This window comes from Heterodontus francisci, chromosome 23 (assembly GCF_036365525.1).
Source record: "Heterodontus francisci isolate sHetFra1 chromosome 23, sHetFra1.hap1, whole genome shotgun sequence".
NCBI classification, from domain to species: Eukaryota; Metazoa; Chordata; class Chondrichthyes; order Heterodontiformes; family Heterodontidae; genus Heterodontus; species Heterodontus francisci.
In genome coordinates, this window is record NC_090393.1 from 67949452 (window position 1) to 67976760 (window position 27309).

Sequence of the window (27309 nt, forward strand, 5' to 3'; positions counted from 1 at the left end):
AGGACACTGCTCCAAGCAACCCAGGAGAAAAATCATAGGGCCATTAAAAAAAAATGAACACTTTTGTTTAATAGTTATAAAAATATTGGAGATGGGAAAAGGCTGTTTTACTGATAGTCCAGAATCATCCAATTGGGTCATGACGAGTCTATTCGCTTTTCAATTGGAGTCAGGGTGCAGTGCATTGTAAGGATGGATATGTTGGGTGACCAATGGCTGGAGCGTGAGGGCGGACAAGTCAGAGGTAGGATGTCATATGATGAAACCTCCAGGAATACAACCAGAATTGGCAACCCCACCCCTGGGGAAATTATAAATACGCAGCGGTTAACTGCAAACAAGGGAAAGTGGAGGTAATGCAAAACTGATTGAAAATATCACTGAAGTTACCTGTTCACCTACTTGGTAAACCAACTGATTTCACTTAGCTGTGTTAAAGTCTGACCCTCCTTTGTGGAATATGACAAGGCGAAGTAATTTGTAAAGTTCAAAGCTGATTTGCCCACATGATCCTCTTAATTCACTGTATATGAAGTTGCTGAGAGTTGTGATAAGGTAAAAGCAAATACTAATTTCTAATTAAGAATCCAGAATGACTCATATGTTGATATGCATTAGATCAGTTAAAAAGCTCGTCACTATCTAGAAACAAAATTCAATGTTCATTTACAGGATTAAATTAATAGTTACACTTCTAAAGCTTTCACTATAAAAGGTACTTTTTATCTAAGAAGAGTGTACTTTTACAGTGCAATTCATAGGATAGTACCTATAATTCCCTGCACAGCAGATTCTGACCTTAGCCATTTAGTCAGGGGCCCAAATTTGACATGGTACAGACAGAGGCTCAAATTTACCACGGTACGGACAGAGGCCTAAATTTACCACGGTACAGACAGAAGCCCAAATTTAACATGGTATGGTCTGGGGCCCAAACTGAACACGATATAGAGGCTCAAATTTACCACGGCACCGACAGAGGCTCAAATTTAATATTGTACAGACAGAGGCCCAAATTTAACATTGTACGGACAGAGGCCCAAATCTGACAGTACAGAGGCCCAAATGGAATAACCCTCTGTTTTCTCAGCTTGTGGTATAGCCACCTGGTACAGAGTTAGAGCTTGCAGGGGGTAGGGACGAAGTGGAGAACAGACTAAAAAGAGCAACTCGTTTATGTTAATTGCTCTTCCAACTTTTTTTTCTATCAATTTTCTCCCCATCTCTCCTGATTGCATTGACTGCTTATTAAGGTATAAATTGACATCACCCTCTAAGACCTCTCCGAAATGCTCATCTTTCTGTACAAAGCTAAACATCAGGTGCTGGCAGACTATTCATGGGGAACTCACAGCTGAGTTCAGTGCTGTCCTCATTTGTTCTTCCAGGAGAGGTCAGATAATAATAATCCAGAGACGGAACCTAGGCCCAGGAGCAGCGAGCAATTATTATGCCCCATGGAGATTAGCTCACTTAGCACAGACAAGGAATTGAATGTGGAACCTTCTTGTTCTGTTTGGCTCAGCTACTCACTGGTTAAATTTTCTGAGCCTTTGTGGGAACTACCAAGTGGTTTTAATTTCCTTTTGATCAAGTTATTGTTCAGTGCCTTCTCATAGCAGTTCTTACTTGTGTCGAGTACAGAAGCAGGGATGTCTTGCTGCAATTATACAGGGCTTTGGTGAGGCCACACCTGGAATGTGCAGTTTTGGTCTCCTTATCTGAGGAAGGATGTTGTTGCTATAAAGGGAGTGTAGTGAAGGTTTACCAGACTGATTCCGGGGATGGCGGGACTGACGTATGAGGTGGGATTGAGTCGGTTAGGATTATATTTGCTGGAGTTCAGCAGAGTGAGGGGGGATCTCATAGAAACCTATAAAATTCTAACAGGACTTGACAGGGGAGATGCAGGAAGGATGTTCCCGATGGTGGGGGAGTCCAAAACCAGGGGTCATAGTCTAAGGATACGGGGTAAATCTTTCAGGACTGAGATGAGGAGAAATTTCCTCACCCAGAGAGTGGTGAGCCTGTGGAATTTGCTACCACAGAAAGCAGTTGAAGCCAAAACATTCTATGTTTTCAAGAAGGAGTTAGATATAGCTCTTGGGTTTAAAGGGATCAAAGGATATGGGGAGAAAGCGGGAACAGGCTACTGAGTTGGATGAAACGTTAACTCTGTTTCTCTCTCCACAGATGCTGCCTGACCTGGTGAGTATTTCCAGCACTTTTTTTCATTTCAGATTTCTAGCATCTGCAGTATTTTGCTTTTATTTATATCAATCTAGTGAACCTTTGTTGCACCCCCTCTAAGGCAAATATATCCTTCCTTATGTAATGACATTAAAATTCACAGTATTCCACATGTGGTCTCACCAAAGTCCCATATAACTGCAGCAAGAGTTGATGTTGCAGGATGTTGAGAGTAGTGAGGGCAGGGATAAGGTTACAAGGACGCAAGAGGGCACTGGCAAGCAAGAACCTGGTTTAAAGTGTGTCTACTTCAACGCCAGAAGCATCCGGAATAAGGTGGGTGAGCTTGCAGCATGGGTTGGTACCTGGGATCTCGATGTAGTGGCCATTTCGGAGACATGGGTAGAGCAGGGGCAGGAATGGATGTTGCAGGTTCCGGGATTTAGATGTTTCAGTAAGAACAGAGAAGATGGTAAAAGAGGGGGGGGTGTGGCATTGTTAATCAAGGAGAGTATTACAGCGACAGAAAGGACGTTTGAGGACTCGTCTACTGAGGTAGTATGGGCCGAGGTTAGAAACAGGAGAGGTGAGGTCACCCTGTTGTGAGTCTTTTATAGACCTCCGAATAGTTCCAGAGATGTAGAGGAAAGGATAGCGAAGATGATTCTCGACAGGGGCGAGAGTAACAGGGTAGTTGTTATGGGGGACTTTAACTTTCCAAATATTGACTGGAAATACTATAGTTCGAGTACTTTAGATGGGTCAGTTTTTGTCCAGTGTGTGCAGGAGGGTTTTCTGACACAGTATGTAGACAGGCCAACCAGGGGCGATGCCACATTGGATTTGGTACTGGGTAATGAACCCGGCCAAGAGTTAGATTTAGATGTAGGTGAGCACTTTGATGATAGTGATCACAATTCGGTTAGGTTTACCTTAGCGATGGGCAGGGACAGGTATATACCGCAGGGCAAAAATTATAGCTGGGGGGAAGGAAATTATGATGCGATTAGGCAAGATTTAGGATGCGTAGGATGGGGAAGGAAACTGCAGGGGATGGGAACAATCGAAATGTGGAGCTTATTCAAGGAGCAGCTACTGCGTGTCCTTGATAAGTATGTACCTGTCAGGCAGGGAGGAAGTTGTCGAGCGAGGGAGCCGTGGTTTACTAAAGAAGTTGAAGCGCTTGTCAAGAGGAAGAAGAAGGCTTATGTTAGGATGAGACGTGAAGGCTCAGTTAGGGCGTTTGAGAGTTACAAGCTAGCCAGGAAGGATCTAAAGGGAGAGCTAAGAAGAGCAAGGAGAGGACACGAGAAGTCATTGGCGGATAGGATCAGGGAAAACCCTAAGGCTTTCTATAGGTATATCAGGAATAAAAGAATGATAAGAGTTAGATTGGGGCCAATCAAGGATAGTAGTGGGAAGTTGTGTGTGGAATCAGAGGAGATAGGAGAAGCGTTAAATGAATATTTTGCCTCAGTATTTACAGTAGAGAAAGAAAATGTTGTCGAGGAGAATACTGAGATTCAGGCTACTAGGCTAGATGGGATTGAGGTTCACAAGGAGGAGGTGTTATCAATTTTGGAAAGTGTGAAAATAGATAAGTCCCCCGGGCCAAATGGGATTTATCCTAGGATTCTCTGGGAAGCTAGGGAGGAGATTGCAGAGCCTTTGTCCTTGATCTTTATGTCGTCATTGTCGACAGGAATAGTGCCGGAAGACTGGAGGATAGCAAATGTTGTCCCCTTGTTCAAGAAGGGGAGTAGAGACAGCCCTGGTAATTATAGACCTGTGAGCCTTACTTCGCTTGTGGGTAAAATGTTGGAAAAGGTTATAAGAAGTCAGCACGGTTTTGTGAAGGGTAGGTCGTGCCTCACAAACCTTATTGAGTTTTTCGAGAAGGTGACCAAACAGGTGGATGAGGGTAAAGCAGTGGATGTGGTGTATATGGATTTCAGTAAGGCGTTTGATAAGGTTCCCCACGGTAGGCTATTGCAGAAAATACAGAAGTATGGGGTTGAAGGTGATTTAGAGCTTTGGATCAGAAATTGGCTAGCTGAAAGAAGATAGAGGGTGGTGGTTGATGGCAAATGTTCATCCTGGAGTTTAGTTACTAGTGGTGTACCGCAAGGATCTGTTTTGGGGCCACTGCTGTTTGTCATTTTTATAAATGACCTGGAAGAGGGTGTAGAAGGGTGGGTTAGTAAATTTGCGGATGACACGAAGGTCGGTGGAGTTGTGGATAGTGCCGAACGATGTTGTAGGGTACAGAGGGACATAGATAGGCTGCAGAGCTGGGCTGAGAGATGGCAAATGGAGTTTAATGCGGAAAAGTGCGAGGTGATTCACTTTGGAAGGAGTAACAGGAATGCAGAGTACTGGGCTAATGGGAAGATTCTTGGTAGTGTAGAACAACAGAGAGATCTTGGTGTCCAGGTACATAAATCCCTGAAGGTTGCTACCCAGGTTAATAGGGCTGTTAAGAAGGCATATGGTGTGTTAGCTTTTATTAGTAGGGGGATCGAGTTTCGGAGCCCACGAGGTCATGCTGCAGCTGTACAAAACTCTGGTGAGACCGCACCTGGAGTATTGCGTGCAGTTCTGGTCACCGCATTATAGGAAGGATGTGGAAGCTTTGGAAAGGGTGCAGAGGAGATTTACTAGAATGTTGCCTGGTATGGAGGGAAGGTCTTACGAGGAAAGGCTGAGGGACTTGAGGTTGTCTTCGTTGGAGAGTAGGAGGAGAAGAGGTGACTTAATAGAGACATATAAGATAATCAGAGGGTTAGATAGGGTGGATAGTGAGAGTCTTTTTCCTCGGATGGTGATGGCAAACACGAGGGGACATAACTTTAAGTTGAGGGGTGATAGATATCGGACAGATGTCAGAGGTAGTTTCTTTACTCAGTAGTAGGGGCGTGGAACGCCCTGCCTGCAACAGTAGTAGACTCGCCAACTTTAAGGGCATTTAAGTGGTCATTGGATAGACATATGGATGAAAATGGAATAGTGTAGGTCAGATGGTTTCACAGGTCGGCGCAACATCGAGGGCCGAAGGGCCTGTACTGCGCTGTAATGTTCTAATTCTAATTCCAAGATTTTCTTACACTGAAACTGCAACCCCTTTTTCAATGAAGGTTAACATACCATTTGCCTTCCTAACTGCTTGCTGTATCTGCATGTTAACTTTCTGTGATTCATGTACAAGGAGACCTAAATCCCTCTGAATCCCAACATTTACCTGTTCATAAAAAGATATTTTCGTCCATTCTTCCTGCCAAAGTGGATAATTTTACACTTCCCCACATTATACTCGATCTGCCACCTGCTTGCATAATCACTTAATCGGCCTATATCTCTCTGCAGCCTCTTTACAACCTCCACACATTTTACTTTCCCACCTCGCTTTGTATCGTCAGCAAACTTGGATACATTACACTCAGCCCCTCAACTAAGCACTGATTTTTTAGATTAGAGATACAGCACTGAAACAGGCCCTTCGGCCCACCGAGTCTGTGCCGAACATCAACCACCCATTTATACTAATCCTATATTCCTAACAAACATCCCCACCTGTCCCTATATTTCCCTACCACCTACCTATACTAGTGACAATTTATAATGGCCAATTTACCTGTCAACCTGCAAGTCTTTTGGCTTGTGGGAGGAAACCGGAGCACCCGGAGAAAACCCACACAGACACAGGGAGAACTTGCAAACTCCACACAGGCAGTACCCGGAATCGAACCCGGGTCCCTGGAGCTGTGAGGCTGCGGTGCTAACCACTGCGCCACTGTGCCGCCCTAATTGTAATAGGTTATAAATAACCATTATTTGTTAATGAAGGGTGTGGTGCGGTTACATTGTCACTGGATAATGCACTTCCAATTAATGGACCTCTGTTATCCTTGCTGGAGAAAATGGCAATAACTGGGTGAGTACAGGGCTGTGGATCAAGAGCTGGAAGGTGGGATTAGGCTGGATAACTCTGTCAGTCAGCAGAGACACAATGGGCTGAATGGCCTCATTTTGTACAGTAAATTTTTTAATGTTTCTATTGGTTATTTTTTGGGATTTAGTAACGACTACGATGCAGACAGCCATTCTTTCCAACCTAATGCTGGTCTGTGAGGATCTTACTGGACTTTGGATAAAGCCCATAGCCAAAAGATTAAAGTTGCAATCATAATCAAGTTAAACAAATCTGTTGCTAGTGCTCAGAAATTTTGTGCATGTCCACTGTGCAGGACTGACGTGAAGACTGAGTTGGGAAATGTCAATGATGAGATCCCACCATACATGAAACAATTAAAGGGTTTTTTCTGTTTCTAAAGGCAACAGTGATCTTTAAGGAAGAGATGTTTCGGGTTGCAGGCTGGGTACATTCCAACAAGAGGGAAAGACAGGAAGCAAAGCCAGGGCTCCTTGGATGATGAGGGAGATAAAGAATACGATGAAACAAAAAAAAGAGGGTGTGTGATGCATCTCAGATGAATTCATCAAGCGAGAAGCAAGTCAAACACAATAAGTTGAGAGGGGAAATGAAGAGGCAAATAAGACTGGCAAAGCGATAATATGAGCGTAGAACGGCAGTTAACATAAAATTAGTCACAATACCGTAGAGTGTATGCGGGATGGTTTTCTGGACCAATACATTGAGGAACCAACTAGAGAACAGGGCATCCTAGACTGGGTATTGTGTAATGAGAGAGGAATAATTGACAATCTCGTGGTGCGAGACCCCTTGGGGATGAGCGACCATAATATGATAGAATTCTTCATCAAGGTGGAGAGTGACGTAGTTGATTCTGAGACTAGGGTCCTGAATCTTAGTAAAGGAAACTACGAAGGTATGAGGCGTGAGTTGGCTATGACGATAGGCAAAGGCAAACATTTAAAAAGCGCATGGATGAACTGCAACACTTGTTTATCCCTGTCTGGCGCAAGAGTAAAACGGGAAAGGTAGCCAAACCATGGCTTACAAGGAAAATCAGAGATAGCATTAGATCCAAGGAAGAGGCATATAAATTCACCATAAAAAACAACAGACCTGAGGATTGGGAGCAGTTAAGAATTCAGCAAAGGAGGACCAAGGGATTGATTAAGAAGGGGAAAACAGAGTACGAGAGTAAGCTTGCAGGGAACATAAAAACTGACTGTAAAAGTTTCTATAGGTATGTGAACAGAGAAAGATTGGTGAAGACAAATGAAGGTCCCTTACAATCAGAAACAGGGGAATAAAGAAATGACTGGCCAACTAAATGCATACTTTGGTTCTGTCTTCACAAAGGAGGTCACAAATATCATACCAGAAATGTTGGGGAACACAGGGCTTAGTGAGAGAGAAGAACTGAAAGAAATCAGTATTAGTAGAGAAATGGTGTTGGGGAAATTGATGGGATTGAAGGCCGATAAATTCCCAGGGACTGGTGGTATGCATCCCAGAGTATTTAAGGAAGTGGCCCTAGAAATAGTGGATACATTGATGGTCATCTTCCAAGATTCTATGGACTCTGGAACAGTTCCTACAGATTGGAGGGTAAGTAATGTAACCCCACTATTTAAAAAGGGAGGTAGAGAGAAAACAGGGAATTATGGACCAGTCAGCCTGACATCGGTAGTGGGGAAAATGCAGGATCCATTATCAAAGATTTTATAGCACAGCACTTAGAGAACAGTGGTAGAATCGGGCAGAGTCAGCATGGATTGACGAAAGGGAAATCATGCTTGACAAATCTACTAGAAATCTTCGAGGATGTGAATAGTAGAGTTGATGAGGGGGAGCCAGTGGATGTGGTTTATTTGGACTTCCAGAAGGCTTTCGACAAAGCCCCACATAAGAGATTAGCATGTAAAATTAAAGCGCACGGGATTGGGGGTAGTGTATTGCGATGGATAGAAAATTGGTTGGTAGACAGGAAACAAAGAGTAGGGATAAATGGGTCTTTTTCCAAATAGCAGGCAGTGACTAGTGGGGTACCACAGGGATCGGTGCTAGGACCCCAGCTATTCTCAATATATATTAATGATTTAGATGAGGGAACTAAATGTAATGTCTCCAAATTTGCAGATGACACAAAACTGGGTGGGAGGGTGAGTTGTGAGGAGGATGCAGAGAGGCTTCAGGGTGATTTGGACAAGTTGAGTGAGTGGGCAAATGCATGGCAGATGCAGTATAATGTGGATAAATGTTAGGTTATCCACTTTGGTAGCAAAAACAGGAAGGCAGCTTATTATCTGAACGGCTATAAACTGAGAGAGGGGAATATGCAGCGAGACCTGGGTGTTCTCGGACACCAGTCGCTGAAAGTAAGCATGCAGGTCCAACAGGCAGCAAAAAAGGCAAATGGTATGTTGGCCTTCATAGCGAGAGGATTGGAGTACAGAAGCAGGGATGTCCTGCTGCAATTATACAGGGCCTTGGTGAGGCCACACCTGGGAATATTGTGTGCAGTTTTGGTCTCCTTATCTGAGGAAGGATGTTCTTGCTATAGAGGGAGTGCAGCAAAGGTTTACCAGACTGATTCCTGGGATGGTGAGACTGATGTATGAGGATAGATTGAGTCGGTTAGGACTATATTTGCTGGAGTTCAGAAGAGTGAGGGGGAATCTCATAGAAACCTATAAAATTCTAACAGGACTTGACAGGGGAGATGCAGGAAGGATGTTCCCGATGGTGGGAGAGTCCAGAACCAGGGGTCATCGTCTAAGGATACAGGGTAAACCTTTCAGGACTGAGATGAGGAGAAATTTCTTCACCCAGAGAGTGGTGAGCCTGTGGAATTCACTATCACAGAAAGCAGTTGAGGCCAAAACATTGTATGTTTTCAAGAAGGAGTTAGATATAGCTCTTGAGTCTAAAGGGATCAAAGGGTATGGGGCGAAAGTGGGAACAGGTTACTGAGTTGGATGATCAGCCATGATCATAATGAATGGCGGAGTAGGCTTGAAGGGCCGAATGGCCTCCTCCTGCTCCTGTTTCTATAAAACGCAAAAATCTTCTACCGTTATGTAAATAATAAGCGGGTGGTAAGAGGTGTGATGGGGCTCTTTGTGACAAAGAGGGTAATATATGCTTCAAAGTGCAGGCAAGGCTAGAATATTAATGATTACTTTGTACTGGTGTTTACGAAGGAAGAGGATGCCGACAGAATATTGGTAGAAGTAACAGATGGTGTGAAAATTGATTGGCAGGATGTACTAGAAAGGGGAGGTGGTGGCATAGTGGCAACGTCACTAAACTAGTAACCTAGAGCCCCAGGCTAACTTTTTGGGGACATGGCAGAAGGTGGAATTTGAATTTAATTAATAAATCTGGAATTAAAAAGCTAGTCTAGTAGTGATCATGAAACCATTGTCGATTGTTGTAAAAACCCATCTGGTTTACTAATGTCCTTTAGGGAAGGAAATCTGCTGTCCTTACCTGGTCTGGTCTGCATGTGACTCCAACCCACAGCAACGTGGTTGACTCTTAAATGCCCTCTGAAATGGCCCAGCAAGCCAGTCAGTTATATCAAACTGCTACAAAGTCTAAGAAAAGGAATGAAACCGGACAGACCACCTGGCATTGACCTAGGCACCTGCAACGACAGTGGCAAACCCAGCCCTGTCGATCCTGCAAAGTCCTCCTTACTAACATCTGGGGGCTTGTGCCAAAATTGGGAGAGTTGCCCCACAGACTAGTCAAGCAACAGCCTGACATAATCATACCTTACAGACACTGTCCCAGACACCATCATCACCATCCCTGGCAATATCCTGTCCCACAGGCAGGACAGAACCACCAGAGGTGGCAGCACAGTGGTAAACAGTCATTAGGGAGTTGCCCTGGGAGTACTCAACACTGACTCTGGACCCCCTGAAGTCTAATGCATCAGGTCAAACAGGGGCAAAAAAATTTCCTGCTGATAGTGCAAGAAAAAGGGAACACAGATTTAAGGTTTTGGGCAGGAGATGCGGGGGGATGCAAGGAAGAACTTTTCATTCAGAGGTAATGACCTGGAACTCACTGCCTACGAGGGTGGTGGAAGCAAAGATGATCAAAAGGAAATTGGCTGGGCACTTGAGACAAATAAACTTGCACAGCTATGGGGATAGAGCTGTGGAACTGGACTGACTAGATTGCTCTACAAAGAGCTGGCATGGTTTCAATGGCCTCCTTCTGTCCTGTAATGTTTCTATCTACAAAACACACTGTAGCAACTTGCCAAGTTTCCTCTGACTGCACCTTCCAAACCCATAACCTCTACCACCTAGAAGAACAAGGGCAACAGGTGCATGGAAATGCCACCACCTGCAGGTTCGCCTCCAGGTCACACACCAACCCGACTTGGAATTATATCACTGTTCCTTCACTGTTGCTGCGTCAAAGTCCTGGAACTCCCTCTCTAATAGCAGTGTGGGCGTACCTATACCACACAGACTACAGTGGTTCAAGAAAGTGGCTCACCACCACCTTCTCAAGGGGGCACTGTTTGAAAATTAGGGTCACCCTTTTAGGACAGAGATGAGGAGAAATTTTTCTCTCAGAGAGTTGTGAGACTTTGGAATTCTCTGCCTCAGAAGGTGGTGGAGGTGGGGACATTGAATATTTTTAAGGCGGAGGTAGATAGATTTTTGTTAGACAAGGGAATCAAAGATTATCGAGGGTAGATGGGAATGTGGAATTCGAGACAGAAACAGATCAGCCATGATCTTATTAAATGGTGGAGCAGGCTCGACAGGCTGAATGGCCTCCTTCTGCTCCTAATTCGTCTTGTCTTAGTTAGGGATGGGCAATAAATGCTGGCCTTGCTAGCTACTCTCACATCTCATGAATGAAGAAACAAAAAAAAAACAGACATCTGTTAGGAGGAGAGGTCAGCGTTAAAAACTGATAAATTCGAACTTCCATTCATAACTTGCCCAACATTAGCTATTAGGCCAGAGTTCCATTTGCCAAGTGAGGCCACTATTCTTTTTAATCTTTTACATTTAAACTTAGAAGCCCGATGTTTCTTAAAATACATAGATAACTTCCACCATACAAACAAGTTAGCATTATACTGAATGGAAAAAAAGACATATTATCTCAGCGCCACTACTTACAGCTTAACACAGCAACATACCCCATTCATTGCTATGACAGTTCTCTGCCAGTCCTTGTCCTGTAACGCTTGTGGCTCCAGCTGAAAATCAAACAGGAGTTTTATTGACCACATAGTTAAAAATATACATTACAATCTGTGCATTCAGCCTGCTCAAGTTGGGCTTCCTGCTCTGAACTATTAGCTGTAGAGCTTAGTACTGATTTTGTGAAGTATCATTAAGGGCCTGTGGACACGGAGTTGCTACCCCTGTTGGCTTCTGGGTAAGTTCTCTCTTCAAAAAAAAAACCAGTTTGAGTGTGCATAGATGAATTGTCAGGGTGACATGACATCTCAGTATGGTCTGTATGATCTGCCCAGCTTTGGCTGTTTAGCTCATGAGGCATAACAGACATCATGTGATATGTGCAGTTTGTAAATTCAGATGAGTGCTGAAAACATGTAAATTACTTAAAAGTACTTGAGACTCTTGCATACCTCCCAGATTTAAACAATCTATATAGATGAATATAAAAATATAGTTTCTAAAGCTGAAGCATGGAACTTAAAACGGGGAAGTATCATTCCCATGATTCGGCTTTCCAGCATTCACTTGCAGTAACCGCCACCCTTTGTTGGCTAAATGCCTAAATTTGGGCAATGAGTTTCTCTATTATATTTAAATGCTTTCTAACCAGTAACTGGAGGAATGGCTAATGAGGTCAAACCTTTGTGGGAGCATTTTCTCAGGCTGTCCTGTTCTTTTCAAATCACTACTGCTAAGGCTCTGTTTAATGAGAATAACCTGCGAAATTGGATACTTCTTAAAACATTCCAACTGAGAGAGTACATGGCCAGAATTTTGCGCTTGTCGGATGGGAACCATCCACCAACCAAAAAGTCAGTGGTGATCCCGCCTCCACCAGGCCTAGGGATCCAGACCAGATTTTATGGTCCCCATGCCCTTAATTGGCCTTGGGTGAGACTTCCACCTCAATGAGGCATGAAGTCCCGCCTAATGGAGCTGCTGGCCAATCAGCGGGCAGGCAGCGCTTAGTCTCAGCAGCGCCACTGGGAGTGGTGGCCACTGCTGGGACTGCAACCCAACTTCAAGATCAAGATGACAGAGAGGATGGAAAACAGGTAGGTTTTTGAGACCTCGCTGTGGGTGATTGGTTGGTCCCGGCGAGGCAATGGAGGGGTCAATTTGGGAGGGGGGGCGAGGGGTGTGCTGGGAGTTAGGAGTGGGTTGGGGCATTGGAGGTGGCCCTCTGATGGGCACAGGATGCCTGATCAGGAGATCACCCCCTCCCCCACCCCCGGCCATCAGAAGTCCGCCTACCATTTACAAGTGGCTTTTATTAGGCCTGGGCCACCCATCTGCCAACGGTAAAATCCCCGTGGCGGTGGGTGGAGGCCATTTAGCGGCTATTAACTGGCCACTTAAGAGCCTTGATTGGCCTGGGGTGGGCAGGCTGCTTCTCGCCAGTTGGCGGCTGAGGCAGGAGCGGATCAGGAAGGCACCACCCCCCCGCCGAGCTTTCCACTCCATTTTTCCCAATCCACCCCTACCCCCCACCACAGCCCGCTCTTTGTCCATCACCAAGAGTGGCTCGGTAGCACCACTACTGACCAAGCTGGCTGAGTCCTGAAAGACACAGATGCCAGACTGGACCTGTGGCAGGTGGTGAGGGAACCAACAGGAGGTAAAAACCTGCTTGACCTCACCCTCACGAACCTACCTGTTGTAGATGCATCTGTCCTCTTCCTGAGGTCCCCACCATCACAGATGCCAGTCTTTAGTCAACTCGATTCACTCCACATGATATCAAGAAACAGTCGAAGGCGCTGGATACAGCAAAGGCTATGGGCCCTGACAAACATACTGGCAGTACTGGAGACTTGTGGTCCAGAACTAGCCGCACCCCTAGCAAAACATTTCCAGTACTGTTTTAACACTAGCATCTACCTGATAATGTGGAAAATAGCCTAAATATGTCCTGTTCACAAAAAGCAGGAATATCCAATCCAGCTAATTACTGCTCCTTCAGTCTACACGTGATCATCAGCAAAGTGATGAAAGGTGTTGGTGACAGTGCTATCAAGTAGCACTTACACAGCAATAATCTGCTCACCAATGCTCAGCTTGTGTTCCGCCAGGGCCATTTGGCTCCTGACCTCATTACAGCCTTGGTCCGAACGTGGAGAAAAGAGCTGAATTCAAGATGTGAGGTGAGAATTGACGCTAAGACAGCATTTGACGAGTGTGGCATCAAGGAGTCCGAGCAGAATTGAAGTCACTGGGGATCAGGGGAAAACTCTCCACTGGTTGGAGTCATACCTAGCACAAAGGAAGATGGTTGTGATTGTTGGAGGTCAAATATCTAAGTCTAGGACATTGCTGCAGGAGTATCTCAGGGTAGTGTCCTAGGCCCAACTATCTGCAGGTGCTTCATCAATGACCTTCCCTCCATCATAAGGTCAGGTGGGGATGTTCGCTGATGATTGCACAACGTTCAGCACCATTCTCAACTCCTCAGATACTGAAGCAGTCCGTATCCACATACAGTAAGACCTGGACAATATCCAGACTTCGGCTGATAAGTGGAAGTAACATTTGTGCCACATAAGTGCCAAGCAATGACCATCTCCAACAAGAGAGAACCTAACCATCTCCCCTTGATAGTCGTGGCATTGCCATCACTGAATACCCCATCAACATTCAAGGGGTTACCATTGACCAGAAACTGAACTGGACTACCCATATAAATGCAAAAAAAAAAGAGCAGGTTAGACGCTAGGAATTCTGCAGTGAGTAACTCACCTCTTGACTCTCCAAAGCCTATCCACCACCTACAAGGCATAAATCAAGAATGTGATTGAATACTTGCCTGGATGAGTGCAGCTCCAACACTACTCAAGAAGCTTGACATCATCCAGGACACAGCAGCCCACCTGATCAGCACCTCACCCACCATCTTAAACATTTAGTCCCTCCACCACTAGCGCACAGCGACAGCAGTGTGTACCATATACAAGATGCGCTGCAGCAATTCGCCGAGCCTCCTTTGACAGCACCTTCCAAAACTACAACCTCTACCACCTAGAAGGACAAGGGAAGCCAGGCATGGGAATACAACCATCTGCTATCTCCCCTCCAAGTCACACATCATCCTGACTTGGAAATATATCGCTGTTCCTTCACTGTCGCTGGGTCAAAAACCTGGAACTACCTACTAACAGCACTGGGGGTGTACCTACACAAGATGGATTGCAGCAGTTCAAGAAGGCAGCTCATCACCATCTTCTCAAGGGCAATTAGGGATGGGCAACAAATACTGGCCTTGTCAGCACTGCTCACACCCCATGAAAGAATAAAAAAAGGGAGTTTCACTGATATACTCCCCTGAACTGCTACCACACTAACAGATATTGACCAGTGAGAGTCAACTTCAGTAAAGGAGCAGGTAATCAGACCACTTAAGCAACTACTTAAGTGACTGACACCACTGAACTTGAATAGGCACCTTGGGCAGACCTGCATTCATAACAGCCATCGTATCAACTACGTCCGGTTCAGGATTTGGCAAAAGGCAGTTCCCCTATCACATAACCACGTATAAGCATTTTATGTAAGCCAAATAAAATCAACATAATGCTGTCTTTGAAAATTCTGAGCACAATGTAAGTGTTGCATTTTTTTTTTTAAAGTGCTTATTTCTTCTCCCAGTACATCTCATTAAGTTTGTAGATGTCTCTCTTACGTTTTTGTTTACTTACCATCATCATCCCTCCTTCAAGAAATTAAACACATAATTGTGCCTAGATTGGTGCCTGTTGCTGTATACCTTATGATCCATGACTACCCAATAGCCAAGAATTAAACAAAACCACTAAATAGGAAGCAGACTTATGGACATTAGGAAGGACAGTGGAAAACACGCAGTCATGGCAGATGCAATTTAATGTGGGTACATGTGAGGTAATACATTTTGGAAGAAAAAGGAAGGAATGGGAGTAATATATACATTCAATAGAAAGACACTGAAGAGAGTGGGATGAACAGTGGGGCCGAGGGACTCAAAATCAAGATTCCCTGAAAGTGTAAGTGCAGGTAGATAAAGCCAAAAAAAAGTCAACAGGATTTTGGGTTTTATAAATAGTAGCATAGAGTACAAGTGTGAAGAGGTACTAATAAATTTATACCGATTGCTGGTCAGGCCACCGAGTACTATGTGCAACTGCGGGTGCTCTATTATAGAAAGGCATTAACGTCAAGAGTGTAAATTTACCAGGATGGGAAGCTATAACTATAAAGAGACCTGGGATAGCATCATAGAACAGAATCTTACAGCACAGAAGGGAGCCATTCAGCCTGTTGTGATAGAGCTGTCCAATTTAAACCTTCATACCAGTTTTCTCCCTCATAACTTTGCAAATTACTTCTCTTCAAATACATCAAAATTTGCCAATAATAACAAACTAGGAGGTGTAGCAAACAGTGAGGATGATACTAATCGACTGCAACACAGTATAGATAGGCTAGCAGAATGGGCCGACAAGTGGCAGATGGAAGTAGACAGTATTTGTTTCCGCAGAGTGGTGAAACACAGAGCGATCTGGGAAGAGATTGCTTTGTGAACTAAATGCTAAACCAGAAATTTGGTGCAAGTGGGAAATCGGTGTAGAGGGGGAAGGAGGTATGGCTTTTTATTCTTTTAATTTCACCTCCAGCAGCTGGTGAGTGTTCTTCTTTTGTCTCCAAGCTAGCAGACTGTAACTTGCTATTAATTTAACTAACTAGTTATGAATTTAGCAAACTAATCAAATAAATAAATAAGGTTAGATCGAAATGACAGGTCAGGTTATGTGCTGTGACTGCAGTATGTGGGAGCTCGTGGAATGCATTGCAGTCCGGACAACCATATCTGCATTAAGTGTCTGCAGCAACTACAGCTCAGAGTTGCTGAGCTGGCGTCCAAACTGCAGACATTGTGGGGAATCAGGGAGGAGAGTTACCTGGACATTTGTTGCAGAAAGCAGTCACACCCCTTAAGTTAAGTAGAACTTTAGAGTTGGTCAATGGTCAGGGACAAGAGGGTGTGAGTCAAGCAGGTATGGGGATCCAGCATGTAGTGATGGAGAAGCCTCAACCCTTGACTTTGACCAATAGGTATGAGGTATGTGCTACCTGTGGATGAGAACAAGGACTGCAGGTTAGATGAACAAACTGATCATGGCACCATGTTTCAGGATGCCATTCAAGTGTGGGGAAGTGGAAAAGGAATGTGGTAGTGTTAGGGGACAGTATAGTCAGGGGGATAGATACTGTTCTCTGCAGCTGGGACTGGGAGTTCTGAAGGTTGTGTTGCCGGCCCAGTCCCAGGGTTAAGGACATCTCTTCAGGGCTTCAGATGAACTTGGAGTGGGAGGGGCAGGATCCAGCTGTCATCGTCCACATAGGAACCAATGACATAGGTAGAACTAGGAATGATGTTCTGCTGAGAGAGTTTGAGGAGTTAGGGTCCAAATCGAAAGGCAGAATCTCATGGGTAATAATCGCTGGCTTGTTACCTGAGCGACATGCCAATTGGCATAGGTCAAGCAGATTAGAGAATTAAACGTGTGGTCAAACAGTGGTGCGGGAAGAAGGGGGTTTCAATTCATCGGGCACTGAGAGCTGCTGCGTCTGGTGAGAAGGAGTTTTAAGGATTAATTTCTATCTAAAGTCTAGTTTTTTCTTCAATTCAGCAGTTAACTAAATATTACTCCTTAAGTTAACAGAAGTTTTATTCCAGCCTTAAAACAGCAGTATACAAGCTCTCTGGCAGGAGCTGCAGTTAATTACTTAGGTAGCTGGTTTAAACTGGTTTTCAGAAGCTTGAATCAGTTGTATCTCAAAGTGTAAAATCAGGGCTTCCTCAGTGCTGCTTTATCTGCACTGAATGCCGCTATAAGTGCACAGAGTATAAAGTGGGAGCTTGGTGAGTGAGGGAGTTAGGTGAGGGAGGTGCTCCTTTCTTTCTTTTTCTACCTTTTTTCAGCCTCCAGTAGCTGGCTCTTACTTCGGTACAGGGGAAGAAGCTGATTGGTGAGTAAATGCTAAGTTATTCTACTTATTCTAAGTATAATAAATAGTTTTTAAAGTTACGGTATGGCAGGTCAGCTCGGCCAAGTGGAATGTACATCCTGCGGTATGTGGGAAGTCATGGACGCACCACGTGTCCTGGACGAACACATCTGCAGGAAACATCACCGGCTGCAGAAGCTTGAGCTCCGGGTTTAGGAACTCGAGCAGCAGTTGGAGTCACTGTGGTGCATACAAAGAGGGAATGGGTGACCACCAGACAGTCTAAGGAAACCAGGCAGGTACTGCAGGAGTCCCCTGAATCTATCTTGCTTTCTAATCGGTTTTCCATTTTGGATACTGGTGAGAGCGATGGTTCCTCAGAGGAGTGCAGCCACAGCAAAGTCTGTGGCACCACAGGTGTCTCAGCTGCACAGGAGGGGAGGAACAGGAATGGAAGAGCAATAGTGATAGGGGATTCAATAGTCAGAGGATTAGACAGGCATTTCTGTGGCAGTAAATGTGACTCCAGGATGATGTGTTGCCTCCCTGGTGCCAGGGTCAAGGATGTCATGGAGTGACTGCAGGACATCCTGTTGGAGGAGGGTGAACAGCCAGAGGCCGTGGTACACATTGGTACCAATGACATCAGTAGGAACAGGGATGAGGTCCTGAAAGCAAATTTTAGGGAGTAAGGAAATAAATTAAAAAGCTGGACCTCAAGAGCAGCAATCTCAGGATTACTCCCAGTGCCGCGTGCTAGTGAGCAAAGGAACAGGAGAATTGATCAATTGAACACGTGGCTGGAGAATTGGTGTAGGAGGAAAGCATCAGAATTCTGAGGCATTGGGACCAGTTCTGGGGCAGGTGGGACCTGTACAAGATGGACAGGCTACATCTTAATAGGACCGGAACTAATATCCTCGCAGGGAGGTTTGCTAGTGCTGTTGTGCAGGGTTTAAACTAACTTCTCAGAGGGATGGGAACCTGAGGGGTCGCTCAAATTGGAGGAAAGTAAAGCTGGTAACAGGAGGTAGAAAAGTAGCAAGTGACATTAGAAGGCAGGTGAAACAAAGGTGAGCATCAACTAGGCTTAGAATGCAGATTAATGTCAAGACGACAAGGTTAAGGGCAGCACACAGCATTCGCAACAAGGTAGATGATTTAAAGGCACAAATAGAGGTAAATGGGTAAGATCTAATTGCCATTACAGAAATGTGGCTACAGGGTGACGAACCTGGGAACTGAATATTCAAGGATATTCGACATTTAGGAAGGACAGGCAAAAAAGTAAAGGAAGTGGTGTTGCACTGATAATAAGGGATGGGATCAGTTCACTAGAAAGGGAGGATCTCATATTGGAAGAACAAAATGTGGAATCTGAGTGGAGCTAAGAAACAGCAAGGGGCAGCAAACATTAGTAGGAGTTGTTTATAGGCCACCAAACAGTCTTGGTAGTGTGGGACATGGTACTAATCAGGAGATTAGAGAAGCATGTAGCATGGGTATTACAGGAATCATGAGTGACTTCAATCTGCAAATAGACTGGGCAAACCTAATGAGCACTAATGCTGTGGAGGACGAGTTTCTGGAGTGCATTAGGGATGGTTTTCTAGAGCAGTATGTAGATGAACCGACTACAGAACAGGCTATTTTAGATCTAGTATTATGTAATGAGAAAGGGCTAACTTACTAACCTTGTTGGAAAAGAATCTTTAGGGATGGGGTGACCATAATATCATCGAATTTTACATGATGTTTGAAAGTGAGGTAATTCAATCTGAAGCCAGGGTGTTAAATTTGAACAAAGGAAATTACAAAGGCATGAGCGGCAAATTAGCTGAGGTGGATTGGCAAATACATTAAAAGGTATGACAGTACATAGGCAATGGGTAGTCTTTTATCTAATTGATTTGATAAAAAAAAGGCTGTTTGACTGGGAGAATTTGATTAAACTAGATGGAGGCAGGAGGTCATGTGATGGTAGATCCAAACCGAGTTAGCAACCTCAGATTTTGATAGAGTGAATAAGGAAAAACTATTACCTCTAGTTGGGTTAGAGTGAATAAGTAAAAACTATTTCCTCTAGTTGGGTCTCATCAATTTATTATCGCAGAGAGTGAGGACAGCAGTTTCGAAATTTATTCACTTAGAGCATTGGTTCACAAACTTCTTTGGTTGAGAACCCTTTCCAAATGGATTAGTAATCACAGATCCCCACCCAAGTTATAATGCTTATAATATGAAAGTAAAGAGTGTTTGAATAATGCTTTTAAGAAAGCATGTAATTATTCACAGTAGTAATCTGAAGACTATTTCACTGATGATGACAATGATGAGACAAATCAGAGATGAAGGGCAAGTTGGCAGGCTGTGACTAGCATTAATACCTAGTGCAGGAATTGGCAACCTGTGGCTCTGGAGTTGCATGCAGCTCTTTCACATCTCATTTGCAGCTCCTAACCTTTTCCAATTGGATCACATTAACATGAAAAAAGCCAAAAAAAATTAAGTCGAGAAAAGTAAGAGTCGTATTTTTATTGTGGGGATAAATGGCTAATCATTATGCTGCACTTAACGGTTTCAAATGATTACTTTAACAAAAAAACATCATTGTGCCCTAAATAAACCTGTTCGAGTGGTATAGCTACACCATGGTTATAGATATCTTTGATGTAATGTCTTTGCTTTGATGGAACAGGTTTTATGATTGTGACCATTATTAATCCTAATATAGCTGTGACGATAAATTATTCTAAATGTGCTATTAGAAGCTTTTCTTGAATCATGAGAACCAACAGCCAAAAAAAATGCCTTAATTGTATGCATCTTAAGTTAAAGTTTGTTTTAAAGATGACTTTACTGACAAAATTATTGTAAAATACATGCCAAAAACATGATAAATTCAGGTTAGGTAAATTTTAATAATGATTTATTTCCCATTGATACATAAATTCAACACATGTATTTTATTATATATGCTAATTAAGAATTCTACCAGAGACACTTGACAAATTGCCAAGTATTTGGTTTAGAAATGCTGAATTTTTGTCTTGTGGTTCCCAATAGTTTATATTTTAGGCAATTTTTTTAAAAAAAAGGCTGTTTGGGTTGAAAAATGATCTAGTGCATGTCAACTGAACTGCTTTTAATGTGATTAATGATTATGTATTTAAGCCATTAACAGGCAATCCGTTCACAGATTACATCCAATACAAACAGCTATTGGTCAAATCAGTATTCATAGCAGTCAATCCCATTTAGATGTTTAATGGGCTCAAAGCAGGTTATTATTTTAATGTAAAAAGTAACTTCCTATAAACAAAGGAATTTCCTTCCTTCCAATTTTATTAGAGAATATGACATTCTTGTGAATATTTTACAGACTTGTGCAAACCCAGCCCAGTTTCTCAGCATTACTTAATCATTCAAGAAATTTACATTGTTGGAAGATTTGAATAAGTTAAACTGACAGATTTTCCACAGCTACAAGAATTGAACCAACGAAAGATTAATATAAACAGAAATGCTGCAAATACTCAGCGGGCCAAGCAGCATTATAAAGACCAGCAAGACTCACTGCTGAAAACCATGGAGGCCGAGATGACCACTACTGCAAAGAAGGTCGAGGAGTGGACATCATCAGCTATTTGTGCAGGATTAACACTAATTACCGGTAATTTATACAAAGTAGGTAGCTTGTCTTTTTTATTCTTCCTTCTCTTCTCCCCCACCCCCTTGTGTTTTTCTCTCTTTCTCACCCGCTACAGAGATTTCATAAATCCCCTGGAAAGTCTCTATGGACCCCCATGAGTCTGCAGATCTCACTTTGAGAACCACTGACATAGAAGGATTTTGGAACATGGAATGCTTGAGGCAGAGCCCACTGCATTTTCTAAGGGAAAACTGAAGAGGAAGGGATGATTCTGGGTTATGGAGAGAATGGAGCAGTGGGATTCGTCTTAGCTGGGCTACAGTATTAGCTCTAACAAAGAGCCAGTACAGACATGATGGGGCAAATGATCATCATCTACCCTAGCAGTGTACAAAACCTCCATCACATTTCAATATCACAATTCTCCATCCTGTCAGGGTGAAAAGTTGAAGAAAAATAGGATGCCATTTGTCCTTTTACGCTATTTTTGCAAATGTGGTGGAGAGGGTAAGGTTCCACTCTATCTTCTTAAAGAGAAAAAAAAAGCACCAGATAATCATAGCTTGGGAAGAGGTATAGACATATATTTAACAGAGATCTATTGTGTAGCTCGAACTTCTCATTTTGCATTACACAAATGGTCAGCAGGAAATTTGCTTTTGATGAAATGTTTTGTTTTGAATCAATATGAATCATTAATTCCCACTGCCTTCAGATCTTTTCAAGCCTACAGACTGGTATGTTTTATTCCAGAAATGCGGTGAAGGATATAATTGAAGCTAATCTTTACAGACTTTTATAAGCTTTTATTTACAGAGATACACATTACAAACATGCATCTTCTACCATAGGCCCCACAGTTTCAGTCTGTTACTATTTATAAGGAGCGAGGGTGGAGAAATTAAAATGGCATGATGACATTAGAGAGGGGTGGAGAGAAAAATAAAAAACAGGGAGAAAAATGTAGAAATAGAAGTGATGGACTCAGATCTAGAGCGGCAGCTAAAATCCACATGTGAATGGGCACAGGGAAAACTTAAGTTACATAGGTCTGTCTGATTAGATAATATGTATTATTAGAATACATATAGCCTGGTAGTAAACGGGGAATAGAGAGACAACAGGAAATAGTCCAGAGTTAAAGTCAGAGATCCCATGGTGGGATAAAGTTGACATAGGTCGTCTTACAGCCTGGTGGTAAGGTGGTTCCCACTGTTCACCTCCCAACTGACCACAGCAAGTGTTTTGTTACTAGGGTTTTAACCCCTTTTGTTTTATTTGTCAAATAAACAGACAACAGCAGGTTTTCTGGTAGGTTTAAAACAAAAGATTATTTATTGAGAAATAGTCATTTCTGAACACATGCACATTTACACACACACACAAAAAGATAGAGAGGAAAAAGGTAAGAGGTTTGAAGTAAGGTAGGTGTTCAGGGTTCACCTACTGAATCTTCTCAGAGGTCAATTTATTTTTAAAGTTGCAGGCCTAGGTTGTTTGTAGATTTTTTTGGCGGGTCCTCACTCCGGAGATGATGATCATTTTCAGTTCTCTGCTACAACCAGTGAAGTGTATTATTCATAGCAGAGCTCATTCTTTGGCTTTTTCTGGATCTCTCAGCTGGACAGACTTTTGGTGATGTTGTTCAGATTCTCTCCCTTTCTGTCCAGAGAGCTACCTTTTACGGTCAAAGATCTTTCACATGTTGCCTCTGTTGGGAGACGTAGAGCCCCGACCATGTGGTGACTGACAATGGACCAGGATGTGGCTACATCACACCTTCTTTGTTTCAGAAGAATCCATTCAATTCAAAAATACCTCTTGATGGGTTCAGGATGGGTGTAATTGACATCTCTTAGCTTGGATTGTATCTTTTCTGTCCTTAACAGACAGTAAAACAGTTTGAATATACAGGGACAGGTTGTTTGTCCTTTGGTGGCCATTTTTCAACACATTATCCACTTTTCTTTTAAAAGGAAAAGTCAATTTTTAAAACTCTTTAGTTTGGGTTTTGTATTTTCAATCGCTGCATTTCACGTAAGTATGACAGTAGGGTGGAGTCAGCATGGAGCTTTGACTAACTGTTGTCCAAGTTTGGAGACAGACAGGTTAATGAAGTCCAGAAGCTATTTGAAAAGTACAGTATTGGAGGACGCACTGATGGAGGGATTTCTGTGGGAATTAAGATATAGGTGGTGTGCAGAGTCAATCATGGGATAGAAAGATGTTTGGACGATTACAACCTTTCATACTAGTGCTTCTGATATGTCTTAATTTTCATCAACCAAGGATTCCACGCCCCCCCAACTCCGCCACCCACAAAATAGTTGATAGGGCCCTCAACTGTGTCCATTCTATTCTATGCACTTCTGCTCTCACCCTTTCCCCTGCCTCCCAGACCCACGACAGGGTTTTCCATGTCCTCGCCTTCCAACCCATCAGCCTCTGTATTCACCAGGTCATTCTCCACTATTTCTGCCACCTCCAGTGTGATGGCATCACCAACACATCTCCCTCTCCCCTTTCAGCATTCCAAAAGGACCGTTCCCTCCGCGATACCCTGGTCCACTCCTCAATCATCCCAACATCCTCTCCCTTTCCTATGGCATCTTTTTATGCGAGCGCAGGAGAAGCAACACGTGCCTTTTTTACCTCCTCACGGCCTCACACACTCCTTCCAGGTGAAACATGAATTTACTTGCACATCTTTCAATTTAGTATACTGCATTTGCTGAAGGGAGTCGGGAGAGGTAACAGCAGCAACAAATACCTGGAGGGAGTCAGGAGAGGCGGCGGCAGCAGTGAATACCTGGAGGGAGTCGGAAGAGACGATGGGAGCACTGATTTTTAAAAATTCTTTCATGGGATGTGGGCGTCGCAGGCCAGGCCAGCATTTATTGCCCATCCCTAATTGAGTGGCTTGCGAGGCCATTTCGAGGGCATGTAAGAGTCAACCACATTGCTGTGGATCTGGAGTCACATGTAGGCCAGACCAGGTAAGGACAGCAGATTTCCTTCCCTAAAGGACATTAGTGAACCAGATGGGTTTTTACAACAATCGACAATGGTTTCATGGCCATTAGACGAACTTTAAATTCCAGATTTATTAATTGAATTCAAATTCCACCTTCTGCTGTGGTGAGATTCGAACCCATGTCCCCAGAGCAATACCTGGGTCTCTGGGTTACTAGCCCAGTGACAATACCAGTATTACCTGGAAGGAGTCAGGAGAGGCAGCGGCCGCAGTGAATACGTGGAAGAAGTCCAGAGAGGTGGCGGCAGCGGTCTCTCTACGGGGGCATGCCGGAGTTTAGAAAAAAGGGGAAAAAATTCAAACCCTGACATCACAGGAAAGTCATGAGTTGATTGACTGATGAGTATTACTGCTCAGGGACTGAGAATAAACAACTGGAAGATTAAAAACATGAAAAATATTAGGCGATAATAACGAGTAACGTGAGTAGCTGGTGAGTATTACTATTGGTGAGGTTTATTGGTATTGAAAAGGGTTATTAATAACAGTGAGGTTTATTATTACCAGTAGTAAGGTTTATTAGCACTTAGCAGTGTAATGTTTATTGCAGAGCAAGGTCTATTAACTAATAGTTAGTTCGAGGACTGGCAGGGCTGCTCCAAGCCCTTGAGTGCACATCCCATGCTATGTGGGGACTCCAGGACGCTTCCCATGTCCTGGATGACCACTTGGGCAGGAAACGTTGACAGTTGCAGCAGCTTGTGCTCCAGGTTTCGGAACTTCAGCACCAGCTAGCATCACTGCGGTGCATTCTTGAGATTGAGAGCTTCGTGGATAGCACGTTTATAGATGAGGTCACCCCGCAGCTTAAGACAATGCATGGAGAGGCAGAATGGGTGACCATCAGACAGTCAAGAAAAAACATGCAGGTAGTGCAGAAGTATCCTCAGTACATCCCATTCTCCAACCAGTATTCAGTTCTAAATGCCAATGAGAGTGCAGCCAGAGCCAAGTCCATGGCACCACTGGTGGTTCCACTGTACAGGGGGGCACAAAGAAGACTAGAAGTGCAATAGTGATAGGAGATTCGATAGTTAGGGGAATAGACAGACGTTTCTGCAGCCGCAGATGTGAATCCAGGATGGTATGTTGCCTCCCTGGTGGCAAGGTCAAAGATGTCACTGAACGGCTGCAGAGTACCCTGAAGGGTGAACGGACAGCAGTCATGGTCCACATTGGTACGAATGACATAGCCAGAGAGATGTGGTCCTGCAGTCAGAATTTAGGGTGCTAGGTAGGAAATTAGCAAGCAGGACCTCAAAGTAGTAATCTCTGGATTACTCCCAGTACCATGCCCAAGTGAGTATAGAAGGTTGATAAAGCAGATGAATGCGTGCCTGGAAAGATTGTGGAGGAAGGAGGGCCTTAGATTCTTGGGACATTGGGACTGGCTCTGAGGGAGATGGAACCTGTACAGGCTAGACAGGTTGCACCTAAATAGAGCCGGGACTGAGTTCCTCGCGGGATATTTGCTAGTCCTAGTGGGGAGGGTTTAAACTTATTTGGCAGGGATATGGGAACCAGTAGGCAATATCAGAGAGAAATACCAAGGTGCACAGTATACTGGGAAAGATAGATACCACTAGAGTAGGGAATAATAAGTTATTAGGTGCAGTCAGAGTATGGGAAAAAGTAACAAAGTCTGCATCAGGGTTACTGTGCGTGCATGTGAATTCACAGACTGTGGTAAATAAGATTGGTGAGTTACGGGCTCAGATTGCCACGTGGAAATATGATGTGGCTGTCACAGAGACCTAGCTCAAAGAAGGGCAAAATCGGGTGTTAAATATTCTGGATACAAGGTGTTCAGGAAAGGTAGGAAAGGAAGAAAATGGGGAGGGGTGGCAGTATTGATTAACGAGAGCATTACAGTGCTCGAAAGAAAGCATGTCCCAGAGGGGTCAAGGACAGAATCCATTTGGCTGGAGCTAAGGAACAAAACCTTGGTCAAGTTTTCCTTCTACAATCCACAAGTGCTGGGGCCAACAGTAGTGCTTCCAACATTGCCTCTGTTGAGAGCAGGTAATAGTACCAATTTGGAATCAAACCTGGGACCTTCCTGGCCTGTATGACTCAGCTACTCACAGGATTAACTTGCTGACCTAATAGGAATGCAATCACAGAATCACAGAATAATACAGCGCAGAAGAGGCCCTTCAGCCCATCCAGTCTGCACCGATGCATTAAAGACACCTGACCTGTCTACCTAATCCTATTTGCCAGCACTTGGCCCATAGCCTTGCATGTTATGACATGCCAAGTGCTCATCCAGGTACTTTTTAAAGGATGTGAGACAACCCGCCTCTATCACCCTCCCAGGCAGGGCATTCCAGACTGTCACCACCCTCTGGGTAAAAATGTTCTTCCTCAAATCCCCCTTAAACCTCCTGCCCCTCACCTTAAACTTGTGACCCCTAGTAACTGACCCTTCAACTAAGGGGAACAGCTGCTCCCTATCCACCCTGTCCATGCCCCTCATAATCTTGTATACCTCAATCAGGTCACCCCTCAGTCTTCTCTGCTCCAGCGAAAACAACCCAAGCCTATCCAGTCTCTCTTCATAGCTTAAATGTTCCATCCCAGGCAACATCCTGGTGAATCACCTCTGCACCCCCTCCAATGCAATCACATCCTTCCTATAATGTGGCGACCAGAACTGCACACAGTACTCCAGCTGTGGCCTTACCAAAGTTCTATACAACTCCAACATGATCTCCCTGCTTTTGTAATCTATGCTTCGATTGATAAAGGCAAGTGTCTCATATGCCTTTTTCATCACCCTATTAACCTGCCCTTCTGCCTTCAGAGATCTATGGACAAACACGCCAAGGTCCCTTTGTTCCTCGGAACTTCCCAGTGTCAGGCCATTCATTGAATACTTCCGTGTCACATTACTCCTTCCAAAGTGTATCACCTCACACTTTTCAGGGTTAAATTCCATCTGCCACTTTTCTGCCCATTTGACCATCCTGTCTATATCTTCCTGTAACCCAAGACACTCAAACTCACTGTTAACCACTCGGCTAATCTTTGTGTAATCGCAACCTTACTGATTTACCCTCCACATAGTCATCTATGTCATTTATATAAATGACAAACAATAGGGGACCCAGCACAGATCCCTGTGATATGCCACTGGACACTGGCTTCCAGTCACTAAAACAGCCGTCTGTCATCACTCTCTGTCTCCTACAGCTAAGCCAATTTTGAATCCACCTTATCAAGTTACCCTGTATCCCATGTGCATTTGCTTTCTTGATAAGTCTCCCATGTGGGACCTTGACAAAGGCTTTGCTGAAAT

The 27309-nt window shown here is 43.9% G+C and overlaps 1 protein-coding gene across 2 annotated transcripts in view; it reads right to left on the bottom strand.

Annotated features, from left to right (window-relative positions):
* The window catches only part of si:dkey-91m11.5 (PH_BCR_vertebrate and RhoGAP_Bcr domain-containing protein), a 632155-nt gene that overhangs the window by 86413 nt on the left and 518433 nt on the right, over positions 1 to 27309 (bottom strand). For both annotated transcript variants that reach the window (XM_068055461.1, XM_068055460.1), the window contains one exon: positions 11295 to 11354. In XM_068055461.1, coding sequence (XP_067911562.1) covers positions 11295 to 11354 — 60 coding nt within the window. The remainder of the gene's footprint in view (positions 1 to 11294; positions 11355 to 27309) is intronic.